This window comes from Protopterus annectens, chromosome 4.part0, assembly GCF_019279795.1.
Source record: "Protopterus annectens isolate FY-2018-M chromosome 4.part0, PAN1.0, whole genome shotgun sequence".
In the NCBI taxonomy this organism is placed as follows: domain Eukaryota; kingdom Metazoa; phylum Chordata; order Ceratodontiformes; family Protopteridae; genus Protopterus; species Protopterus annectens.
Window position 1 is genome coordinate 538,237,871 of NC_056733.1, and position 13,764 is coordinate 538,251,634.

General features: G+C 38.4%; 1 protein-coding gene across 2 annotated transcripts in view; it reads left to right on the forward strand.

The window, feature by feature from the left end:
• Positions 1-4,484, forward strand: part of ZNRF3 (zinc and ring finger 3) — a 931,882-nt gene extending 927,398 nt beyond the window's left edge. For both annotated transcript variants that reach the window (XM_044068463.1, XM_044068465.1), the window contains exon 9: positions 2,730-4,484. In XM_044068463.1, the coding sequence (XP_043924398.1) occupies positions 2,730-2,785 (56 nt within the window). In that variant the 3' untranslated portion in view covers positions 2,786-4,484. The remainder of the gene's footprint in view (positions 1-2,729) is intronic.
• Positions 4,485-13,764: the final 9,280 nt, after the last annotated feature.

Genomic DNA, 13,764 nt, shown 5'->3' on the forward strand with positions numbered 1-13,764 from the left:
CCACAAGAGCTGACTCTCCCGAATCTGTCCACCCTCAAGCTGACTGCTTTGTTTCTCCACTTCCATTAGCTGCCAGGCAGGAAACCCTCTCTTCACCTGCCCGGGATATTATTTTGGCTTCTCATAAACCATCTACTAGGAAACTTTACAGGGATAAATGGAAAAAAATCTCTATTTTGTCACGTAATCAGAAGCTAGACCCGTTCTCAACCCCTGTAGCCACTATTCTTCATTATTTGGCCAAGCTGTTCAACAAAGGGGCCTCGGCTTCTACCATTCGAATCCATCTAGCAGCTGTTTCCAACTTCCATAATGGGTCTGAAGGAGTACCACTTATCTCCTGTCGTCTTTGCAAGACCTTCCTCAAGGGTATTTTTCACTGCAGGCATCCCATCAGACAGTTGGCGGAGGCATGGAATTTGTCCTGGGTTTTGCAGGCTCTCTCTCTGCCCCCATTTGAGCCGGCTGCCACATGTGATATAAAATTCTTGTCATAGAAAACCTCATTCCTGGTGGTTGTAACTTCAGCAAGACGAATTTCTGAATTACAAGCATTATGTATCAAGAGCCCTTATCTAATCTTTCATAAGGACAGAGTATCACTTTGAACTAACCCATCCTTTCTTCCCAAAGTGGTTTCTGATTTTTCAATTAACCAGTCCATTGAGCTCCCTGTGTTTTTCCCAAGTTATTCTTAACAAAAGAGAATACTGCCTACATTCCCTGGATGTTCATAAACAATTACGCTTTTATCTGGCAGAACTAAATCTTTTCGCAAGTCAGAACAGCTTTTCATTTCCTTTGCGGACCCTAGAATGGGAGGTGCAGTATCAAAGGTTACTTTGTCTAAATGGCTCAGGGATTGCATTGCCTTCCATATTCACTTATGGAGGGATCTAAGCCTGGCCAAATCAAAGCCCACTCAACTAGGGCTATTGCAGCATATGTTGCCTTCCACTCGAGGGCCTCCATGGATGACATTTGTGCAGCTGCCATTTGGGCTAAGCCCCACACTGTTATCAAGCATTACAAATTGGATCTGATCTCCCGGGGAAGAATGGCCTTTGGTTCAATGGTTCTCAGGAATGTTATTCCATAAGGGCCATCCAGGTTCTCCAAATAGCTGGGGACTCGGTCCCATCAGTGATGAATAGGAAGAAGATTAACAACTTCAGGTAAAGAAGTTATGTCTTACCATAACATTCCATCTGAGTTGTTGATCTTCTTCCAGTCATCACACCCTCCCACCGACCCCCTCCTAAGGTTCCTGGCAGATCTTCTGGGTCTTTGTGGTGTATTAGGAGTTTTGCGCAGAGATGGCCTCTGACTTATTCTTTGTCTATATGTTGCATGCAAACTCGATCTGAGGTAACTGAGCAAAGGGCATTGTGGGTGGCAGCTTAGCTCAAGAGTTTTTTGGTGCACACAAGCTTGGTATAAGGCCGACAATTCCAAGGGCTCGGAACCAAACCCATCAGTGATGACTGGAAGAAGATCAACAACTCAGATGGAACGTTATGGTAAGGCATATCTTCTTTTTTCATTTTTCTCCCATTTTGTGTTCTATGGCTATCCTAATTAGAATTTTTGGAGTCTGCTCATGCTCCTTTGATTTTGTTGTTAATGCCCAAATCCTTGCTCCACACACGTCGATCAGCTGGTGTTACTTCTCACCACAGATGGAGGAGACCTAACCTCATAGGAGTAGATAGTTATATCCAAGGTAGTGTCCCTGTTTAGTAATGCTTTAATACTGTTCCATTCATGGTCAACATTTTAAGTAGTAGCCTGAACATTCCAGTTATAGGATTCAAATATGGACAATTTTTTAAATAAAACTTGAAATATGTATGCTGTGCCTGACTTGTTAATGCTGGGTACAAAAACATGATTAAGTGTTAAATACCCTGAAAGTCCATATTATAATCCTTCCCTTCATGCTAAGCCTCATTATGTAGTAAAATACAGTCAAAAGAGGCTTCTGGGCAAAGGATGTGACATTCTTAGTGTATACTGATGGATGAGTATTCTTTAGAAGACCTGCTTTGCCTATCCCAACCTTTCAGTTTATACCATTATCTCTAGGTCTGTAGGTTCATGGGTGGCTACTAGGTTATTGGCCAAACAGCCCTTTTTACCACAAATACACCAGAATATTGCTGGTGTGTGCCAATACCCAAAGGAACTGTATGCTTATGATAAAGGCTTGTACACATCAAGCGTTCATAGGCCATGATTTTAGAGAGTTCAAGAATTCATTATAACAGTTAGAAACTGTTCCTCTGGAGTTTGTATATTACTCAGCGTGCTTAGTAACCTCAGTGCCATGATGCATTTTCCCTGTGTCAGTCTTTTTTATGTGGTCTATGCATTCCCACACTGTCCCTGCATTAACATCACTGGGGGATAAAGTTCAGCAAAGGTTAACGAAAGCTCCTGTGGTGTCAGCATCAGAAAAAAAATATTTTATAAAGGATTGTATTATAAAACATAGAATGTATGTTTATACTCTTGGCAGGGAAAATGAATAATGGCATAATGAGTACCACATGCCATAGTGCAAAAAGGTAAGCAAATAAAAATGTGAAGAAACACTTTAAGGCATTGCCAAGACTAATAAATCGCTTACATGTTTAGGAGATTGTCTTAAATGTTGCACTGAAGTGTCTCTCAGTGATTGCCAGGAATTGTTATAATGCCATATTTTCTTTCTTTCTTTTCCCCCATAGGGTCTGAGCCTTTTAGCTCTCCTGATCAGGATACAGCACTGGGTCAGCAAATGTGATCACGCTGTATGAAATCATAGCAGCTTCTTTAAAAACCAGCAGAGGCTCCGTACACAGAAGGAATTTGCTGGTGCAGAGGACTTAAAAACTGACTAAACAGCACTATTCTTTCTGTGCCCAAATGTACCATCGCACTCAAAATCACCAGACCCCATCTGAACTTCAGTAATAGTCATTAAAAGCTGTGTGAGAAGGAGGGTAGAACTGTGAATGCTAGAGATGCACAGATTGGTAGCACACTGCCACACCACCATTCAGGGTAATCTGCCAGTGACAGTGGCTGTATAATGGCAGAATTATGTCATAAAGATATTAAATATAGCTGACTGACAGTGATAAGGAAACTACACAATACACGCCTGGTGAAGGCAGATTGGGAAAAGGGGCTTCTGTATATACCTGTGTTTAGGGAGCACTGGGCAGCCAAAAGGTACTAGAACCACAGTGAATAAGTACAAGTAGTAAAGAAATTGAGACTGCATAGCCCTTGACAGTCTAAAGTTGTGGTTCATGTAGTTCTAAAGGCAACTGTAATGGCATGTCATGCCATCATGTGTACACTTCTGTACCATGTGAATGCTGCAGGGTCTTCTACTAACATCAGTGGTAACTGTTTAGCAGCTGATAACCATATGTTTAGGGAGTACTGGCAGCCAAAAGGTACTAGAACCACAGTGAATAAGTACAAGTAGTAAAGAAATTGAGACTGCATAGCCCTTGACAGTCTAAAGTTGTGGTTCATGTAGTTCTAAAGGCAACTGTAATGGCATGTCATGCCATCATGTGTACACTTCTAACTGTACCATGTGAATGCTGCATGGTCTTCTACTAACATCAGTGGTAACTGCAGTTTTCAGTTTTAGCAGCTGATAACCATTATCTACATAGTAACTGTGTAGTATGAAGAGATTGCTTCACTGGTAGCAGCATTTAGGTTAGGTAAATGGCAGTTTTGCAGGATAAAGTTACTTGGTACCTCTTTTTGCACCCAGTTTGCCCCACTAGTAATTAGCTGTGGTATGGGTCCGTAATTATGCAGAGATTTAATCCCTGCCCATTTTTTTTGTTTATTTTTTACTACTTCTTTGTTTTGTTTTGTTTTGTTTTTTAGCTTTCACAAACACACAATAGTGGTAATATGGAGAAAAACCAAAAAAAGGCCTCCCTCTCTTGCTTCTTTTATTTCCTGTTTGCTTGTTTAAGTGACATCATTTTCATGCTAGGCTATTCGTAAGGAAACTAATCAGTTATAGGAAAACACCTCTGGCTGCTTCCTGTCCTATTCAGGTGTTTCGTAGCTGACGGGTAGTGAGATGCCAGTTACATGAGTTGCACAAGCAGAATATTGAGCACCGGTTGAAAGCTATCCACCATTAACTCTCTCAACCCAAAGTCTTCTTTTCTATTCAGATGCATCATTTTGAAAGCAATGTCTACCTGTACATTGGAATGTCATATTGACAACATTTTTTGTTTTACTTAATGTTTAATGTTTTAAAAGTAGTCATTTAGACTTAAATGCTGTGAAGTCACAGAATTGCATTCTGCCTGGTTCAGGGAGGGCAGACATATCAGATGTTTAACTGATACCTCTGTCCCACCCGTCATTTTGAAACCTCATACTTTCATTAACACCTCCATTGTTAACTCTTGTTTGTATGTATATATATATATATATATATATATATATATATATATATATATATATATATACACATACACACACACACACATGCATACTGAAACACACTGCCACACTACCTTTTGCTAGGTGTAACCAGTTTTTTGGGTTGTATATTGTTGTCTTGCAATTTTGTACAGCAGTGTTCATTAAGTAATATTTTGCCAACTTGCACAAGTTTTATTTCATATGTAGTTGTTTAAAAGCCTTCCATGATGTACAGTTCTGTTGTACATATCCAGGGCATACAGATATATATATATATATATATATATATATATATATATATATATATATATATATATACATATGTGTATATGTGTAAAATTTCTTACTGAACAGCATCCACTAGTGCATGACCCTGTTCAATACATTTAAGCAATATTCAGGTTTCTGTTATCCTTTGGAGAGATATTAACTCTTAAATGGGGAGCCATCTTTGAATATGGCAACTCATGACAGTGTGTTCATTAGTTTTAAACAGCACAGTTTCATGACAACAGATTTAATGAGTGCAGCACTTCTTATGGTGTTTGATTAAATGTAACTAAATTACTTTTTATTCTACCTGTTCAGTGTGGGACTCCAACTCCTGCCCTTGTCAAACTGGAGTTGTCCATCACCCCTTTCACTTTCTGACTAGGGTCACCTTTTCCTCCATCAGATTAAGTCCCTCTGGTGCATACTGTTCTGTAAACCAAACAAAACAGTGCAGTGTTGTGACATACTGTTCTGTGTATGTTTTTGTTATCTTGTCTTTGTTAGCTTCAGCTAAGAAGTGGGTGGGTCCTCTATGTCATAACAAAATACTACACAGTGAACTTAGACCCATTATTACCACAAAAGGTAAACCAGCATTAATTTAAAAAAAAAATCAACCAAACAAAGCTAAGCAAAATTACAGAAAGTAAGTGCTTTGTTGCTGGGGGATGTGGGCAAGCCTTCTGCACTCCCCTCCACAAGGGGCACTTAATTTCCCATTGGTCCTCATTATATACACTAATTACGGACTGAACAAATGCAGAAGATGAGCAAACTAACATTTTTTAAAGTGCATAATTTTACCCTGCTCTTTCTCTGAATTTCAGTGATCCTGGATGAGGAAGCTAATGTAGTACAAGTACACCATTGAGGAAATATACCTTGACCAAGTTTGGATGACTAAGTTTTTACAGTGATTCTTACTGAGATCTTGTCTGAAAACCTTGGCATACCCCATTACATACCAGTGGCCGAAGTACTGTTGAACTGCAACCTGGACTTTTCTAATGAATGGTATTGGCCTCAGGTAAATAATTAAACACAATGATGCCAAGAAAAAAATTCTGTGACCCCCAGAGCTTACCAGAAACCAGCCATAACCAGTGTTTTTATTATGTCTACATCTCAAATCCAGAATGTTATATTTACTGAAGTTCCTTTTCATAATTGTGACAGCCACCTCAAATGCACCTACCCTTTTAAGGTTTTATATTCAGTATCTGCAAAGATGTTTATTTATATCCATTTGTCATCCACTGGTGACTCAAGAAACGGTTTGATTTCAGCCTTGTTTAGTAGTGTGTGCTGGGGTTCCATGAAAACCGTCCCCCTAGGATGTGATACACCAATGGTTTTCACCAGTACAGTTATGTGATGCAAAAGCTATAGCTGGGGACTTTACCTTCTTGAGAGCATGCATGTTACAAAATGCACACCCTGGTATGTACTGATCTGATAATAAGAGGTTTGTTTTTGGTAACCTGTAGGACTTGCACCTCAGGTTTTAGGACTTGTAGACAGATAAAACTTTCCCAAGTTGCCATGCACTTTCCCCTTCTTGTATTGCTGCATTTGTCCTTCATTCTACTGTTCGTCTGTACCATGCTGATCCTAATTTGGAAGAAATAGTTCCTTGGATACATTTTTCAATATCATGAGTGTTTTGTGATGTTTGCTATATCATATCAATAAGTATGAAATATTTATTCATTCTCTAGCAACCTTCTTAATCCAGTTCAACGTTGCATGAGATCTGGAGCTTATCCTAACACTCATTTGAATGCATGGCAGTAAAACTAATCTTGAATGGTGCATTAGCTCAATGCAGGATGTGTGTGCATGGCCCACCACCCACCCCTGTGGACAATCTGGGGGATTGTCAGTTCACCTGCTGGTGTGTCTTTAAAATGCAGGAGGAAACTAGGCCACCCACTGAAAAACCTACACAGGTACAAGGTCGATGTACAGAATCCATACAGATGGCACCCCAGCTAAGAACCAAGCAGTGTGAGTCAAAAGTTCTAACAGCTGTGCTACTGTGTTGCCGAAGTATGTGATATATTTTTTATTTCTCATGCCTTTATTAGTTTTTCATTTCCTTCAGAAACTTTGTTTCTCAGTGAATATTTTTTGTTTTATCCAACTTTATGGTAGAAGTTAGTCCCACCTCATGCTGCTTGCAATGTTTACTCCTTTTCTCAACAAATTTGATTGTATTTTGGCTGTTCTGACTGCCCACAGGTGCATACTGTTTGGATGAATCGTATGTTAGCCATTGTGAAGTTTGCCTTGGGTTCAGTAATACTTTAAGTTCATTGGTCTCAGTGTTCAGACCTCCTTTCATATTCAATTAATTTATCAGAAGCCTGTTGTTCCTACATTGCCTAATGGCTAGTTGTGGCAAACCTTCACACAAGGAAGCCATTCCATCTGCAGATACCTTAGGCTGTAGTTAGCAGAGATTTGTGCACCCTAGGATTGGAGTTGCAGTTCAGTGGGTAGACTGTCTGGGGATCAGGAGTCCCCAAGAGTCATACTTGCTTATCAGTCTTCAGGAAATAAGTGCAGATACTGTCCCCTCCGCCTTCACACTTCTCATGAGAGTAAAGGATTAGCTAGGGCTGTATCTGAAATGTGTCGCCTCTGCCTTTGTCTTCCCTGCTGTCTTTCTTCCATTCTCCTCAACTTCATACTAACTTCAGAAGTGAGGGGTTAGTGATGCATGCTGCTCTATGGGTAGAGAAGGATGCTTGGCATCCTGGGAAAATTTGATATGCTAGGTGTCACAAAATCTGCTGTGTAAGTCCTAAAGGTTACCAGTGATGGACCTTCATACAAATTTGTCATTATGATTAATATATAGCTTCCATTTCAACTCAGTTGTGTTTAAACAACCTGGTTTTAATAATGTAGCATAATGAATGTTCTATTACAGACAACCTGTCCAGGTAAACTGACTTAGGAGATCACATGGTACTTTAACTCAGGTTAGACATGATTGTTTGCAGTCTGATTCTGTGTGTGTACTGCAGTTCATGGTTACATTTTAGTAGTTTTGTCTTTCATAATTCTTGGGGTCACCCTGTAATTTGTAGCTTTCCTGTGTCCGTATGCGTTATTTCATTCTAAAGTGTTGTGGTTAGTGTTATGGTTATTTAAATGCATTAAAATTACTGTTTCCATGCATGCTTATATTTTTCACATCTTTCTGCCATCGTTAGGCTTCTAGAGTTGGATTTAATTCTGTGTCACCACTTCCCTTTTTTGGGTTAATTCTGTGTCATCATATCTTATATATGAGATAGTACTCAGCCACATCACTAAATGTCATTTTTAGTAGAAACACAGAAAACAAAAAGATATTTGGCTAAAAATGACTTCCAGAAACCCATATTTTGGCTGCCCATAATATGCAGAAGTACATCAAAAATGCTACTGAAGCTGACCTGCATATCTAATACACAGATGATGGGGGAGGGGGGTAGTACACTGACATTTGCTTCATTATTTTTCTCAGTCTGAGACTGCACTTATAAAGTCAACAGCAGGCAGGTTTCACATTTGGATACTATTGTGGCTTAGTACCGAATCTGTTAAACTGTGTAATACAAAAATTCTTGTTAATTCTTTTAAGTATGCCCAAAAGATAAAATTCTTGTTAATTCTTTTAAGTATGCCCAAAATATATTGTGATAGTATCCACATTTCAGTAAGCTGTATTTAACTTTTACATACCAGTCTTTTATCTTTTGAGAACCTGGCTTCATTGCTTCCCATCCATCTTCAGTTCCTTTGGAGTTGCTGACATTCTTTGGGTTGTCCTGTAAACATGTGTACTGTTTGGGTGGAAGACTTTCTGCAAAAGTGGGTTAATAGACAGACTGTGACGTATACTTCCAAGAGTGATGTTCAGTCCCCTGGCATTTAGATCATCAATATTTCTTTTGGCCCAATACAGTTAGAATTCTGTACCTGCAAGAAATCCTTGCAGTAAGTTTTGGGACACTTCACCACTGCCAGATGTTGTATAGGACCAGCAGATGGGATCATTCAGACAAGAAGCCAAACAGGAATCATTAAAATTTCTTTTCTTTATGGGGAGCAAGGGAGCCTAGGGAACTTATCTTCCCAAGCAGCTGCCCATGCAATAGAGATGACCTGCCATCGTCACACTCAGGGGTATTACTTTTGGGCCAGTAGCCCTGTAATGTGTGACATTCAGAATTGTGCACATTCTTAACAAGCTTTTTAAGTGCATCTTTTTGTAAGATTGGGTTAATGTGAATATGTGCTTTTGATGCAGTCACAAAACAATATGTCGTTTAAGCACATGTATCCAACTGACCTAAAATGCCTTGTTCTTCAGTGTTGTTACTGCTGATGATTTTCTTAGTGTTTGTATGTGTATAGTGCTGTATAACAAATTTGCAGTACTTGACACATTCAAAAACTCTTGTAAGCTGATTGCCTTTTAACGCTTCTGTGTACTTATGCAACAATGCCATTTTGTACGACTCTTGAGGCACTATTGTAAGGTTTTGTAGCACTTAAAGGTTTGTATAAAAATCTGGTGTAAAATGTTTTGTAATATTCCCATCGGGTTCTCTCTTTATTACCGTTTTGTAATGTTTTTAAAGGCTAGAAATAATCTATGTATATTCTGTGTATGATATGGCAGCACATTTCATTTATGGAAATATGTTCTCAGAATATTTATTTACTAATATATTTATCGTAAGCCATGTCTTATGTTGAGACAGTAAGACTTTATTAAAGTAATCATTGCAAATCACTAACATGAGACTTTTTAAATACATGATAATTGCACACAATGATTTAAATATTTTTTGACCAAAAAATTGATTTAAAAAAATTTTAGTACTATACAGTTTTGTAACAAATTGTACAAATGTCTGTAAAATACAGTTTTATCAAGTAAATATGCGTCTTGATCTTGATTTGCATTCCCCACATTTGTACACTGATACTAATCAGATTGTTACTTTTGTCAGCATTACAGGTAAAGTGTGGCTTGAAAGGTTGTAGTGCTTATGTGTGAGAAGGCAAGTATCATGCTAAGATTGTGTCACCAGCAGTCATTCACAGTACGACTGATATTTCATTGTCAACAAAAAGTCACAGGTATTGCAGTAAACAATTGACAATAGTTTACTGTCTGAACTAAAGGTGCTAATCCTGCCGTATCTACAGATTCCCTTTGTGATGCCAACAAAACAGACAACTGGAAAAAATCCTATGTTCCATGCACTCTTTGGCCATGAACACATTGTTATACTGAGCAGGTGTCAGTGTGAGGTATGGTTTTCCAGGTGTGAGTCTCATCACAGGGACTAACTGGTCACGTGTCCACCGCCTAGTTTTCTGAGTCAAAAGATTGCAAATGTTTGTAGTTGATGTTGGTTTTGTGTAGGAATTTGAGTTTTATAATTTATGAACCAGTAAGTAGCTCCTTCCAGGTTAGAATGTTTAACCAGATGAACTTCTCTGAGAACCTTGTAGCTGTTGTGAGGTCACTGCTGTTAAGCTGTGTTTCGCAACCTGCTAACATTGTATGGAAAATTTTCTTCAAGGTTGCTGGTATGTTATCAGGCATCATCTGCAGCATACATGTAAGAGGATATTCTGTTCCTGTGTTGTGCAAATTTTCAGATATTTCTTTTCCCTGGAAAACTTGTATATTTGTATTTCTATTTGTTATGTCTTCATCTGTTCATTCCATATTACTATTCAGGCCCTCCACATATTTTGATCTGCCACAATCTTATTGTGTCTTGTTTTTGTTTTCTTTTTCATGCAGTTTAGCCATCAGTTTGATTATGGGTTGGAAACTTCATTTACAAGGTGTACAAATACACGTCCATATGGTGATATCTTTTGTGAAAGACTATGAGCACCAGTAAGGTATGTAACTAATATCTTATGGAACTCAATGTCTAGACCACTAAGCTGGTCAAATATGGCCAGATGTGAAAATGTAGTTTGTTCTCCTCTGATCCTGTTGTACATCATCAGATGTACAAAAGTATATTTTGAGCCAGCACCTAACCAGTGTTGCAAGTTATTTAGTGCAACTAGTACCACATATAGATATGTATAACACTGGAAAATGGTCCAGCCACTGCCATATTTGAAAATCTCTATCTGTGAGCTGTCCAACAGGAAATCTACTTAAGTGCACCATACAAACAATTCATATATGAAAATGTATTTACCTGATCAGTGTCACAAATGGAAATCTACTACATTGATGATCTATCCCACCAGAACTGCGTGTGGAAACCAACTGTTTTGATGAGCTATCTAACCAGTACCACATACGGAGGAGAACTACTATATCTGTGAGCCATCCAGCTAGTGCCGTATATGGAAATTTACATCACTGAGAGAGTCAAGCAGTGCCACATTTGTAAAAATACTATATCTGTGAGTTGTTAGTGTCACATATGGAAATCTGTGTCAGCAAGTGATCCAACCAAGGAAATGTAGTGCATCAATGAATGAGTCCTCCAATTTTTGTCACATGTACAAATGTGCATTAGTGAATTAGTCAGCCAATGCTACATATGAAAAATTGTGTCCCTGAGTAATCCAACTACTACATGTGTAAGTGTATTACTTCAGTGTGCCATCTGTATAGAGCCTCCACATGGAAATCTATATTGAGTGATTCAACCAGGGTTACATATGGAAGTTTAACTGCTGTTTGCTAAGGTTAGCCTGGCAGGTTCAAGTGTATATCCGCTGCTCTTTCGGTACTGTAAAATTCCATTTCTGTGAGTTCCATGACACTGAATCATTGTTTTGACCAGTCAGAATGATCCCTCAAAGAGCCTGTAAAGTATAAAGTCAGTTCAGATTCAGATGCTTTGTAGTTCCTTCTGTACCTGAATTTTAACATCGTTTCTTAAATTATGCTGATAAATGTATCACATTTCTTAACATGCATGACTGAGTTTAAAATCCTGTACTATGCCACACTATAACACCTACTAATGCATCCAGCCAACATATTAGTACATTTCAGTTTATTGATTTGCCTTTGGTACCTTGTTGGAAAGATTCTTTGTAAGATGGTGGCTGGAGTGAATTAACTACAAAACAGAAGTGATACAGTTACATGTAGAATTTAAATGTTTACATCAGTGGGCTAGCTAGCTATCATAACTTGTGAAAATAGTAACTGTAGCATCAGTATGATTACCAGGATTTCAGATGGTGTATGTGAAAACTGTGCCACTGGTGTAATTCTGACAGTGAAATCCAGTGACAAGTAATTTCTTTCTCACAGATCCTACTTGTATCAGCTGTAGCACATTACAAAGGCTCCATCAGTATCTTGCATCTGTGGTCTGTATTCTACAGAACCAGAACACTAGGATTTGTCCTGTGAAAGAAACATTCAGCTGAAATGGGAAGAGAATTTCAAATGCTTTCACCAACCCAGTTGACATGGTGTTTATAAAATGCCGTTACTCTGCTCACCTTCTACTTAGACTAGACTCAGCTATCTGATTAATACACACCAGTGAATTTTGAACTTAGTATTGCTTATGCCATTGCCAGTCTTGAGCTTTCCATTTCCATGAATTTATCCAGGGCATCTGTTGCCACACTGGTGTTACCACTAAAGAAGCCCTCTCCATTGCACAAGGCAGTCTTTGATGTTTATTGACCATGTTAGTCTTGTGACCTGGTAGTTTTTTGGTGAGGAGTTTTGCTGAGTTCTTCTAAAGGTTGCATGTACACTGAAATTATACATTAGCCACTTCCGAAAGATGTCCTTATCCCTTCCTCTCTGTTATGTGGAAATATAGACACTGATGGCAGGTAGAAGATGAAAACCCCATGTACTATTTCCTGCCCAGTCCTGTCCTAACTGCTAGTAACACAGATCTTGTTGACTTTTCATTCTCTCCATTGCTGTATATTGTTTTTTTCTATTAATCCTGCTAATGCTTTTGTGTTTTAAATACCTTTATTAAGTTCAAACACTGCACAGTAATATTGGTACACGTGTAGTTTTATGGAAAAGAAACCAAACCAGTACAAACATTTTTCTTTGTTATGCGTTATACATATGTGATTTCTTTCTTAACAGTTATCATTCATTTTGGACTTCCAAGATGGCTGCACATTGATCAACAACTTAACTTCAGAAAACAGAAACTGAGAAAAAAGGTGTGCTATTGAAACTGTTTTTTTTTTTTTGGTGGCGGGAGGGGTTAAATTCAGTTACTGGTTAGCAAGTATACTGCCTGGATGCCAGCAGTGAAGAAATATGGAAAACCTGAAAAAAATCCATCAGAAAAGGTGAAGAAAACTGTGTCTGGGAAGGATTCTGCAATTGTTCAGCAAAACAGACAGCAAGGTTCAGCTTTAGTTTAAGACATGGCTTCCAGTTATTGAGAGGAAAAAATAAATCAAATGTACTCAGAGGTGATTAAGATAAATGAAATACTGAATGAATATATCAACTCAAATAACAAAAGGCTGGAAAAATATAAGAAGCTTCAACTGTTGTTCAGGTAAACTGATAAAAATGCAAAAATTAAAGGTTGACCTGAAGAAAAAGCCGTCTGAGAATGAGGCTTCTCAAGAAGAGCTGTTTCAAAAATAGTAGTGTTAGAGCATGCAGAAACCACATGGGATTTTCTGCTGTACCAGCAAAACTGGAAGGAGCAGACTGTTTTAATTTTATGAATGCACAAGTAAACAACTAGACTGGTGTTCCACAGCAGCATTTGTTAATAACTGAGAAGGTACATTGAGTGTATGATGCAAACCTGGACAAAAAATGCAATTATAGCAGGAGAAAGAGTTGATCCTGACAAAACAGTGGCATAAGGCAAAATATTATTCACTGCACACCAGGCAGAAGAGAAGAAAATTCATCCCATCAATTGGGGAATGTTAGAGTATTTACCCAGACAAGGATCAGTCATTTTTGATGCAGAACAGACTAAAGAGGAAATAAAAAATATATACAACAGGAAGTGAGCCTGCAAGCAGAAGGAG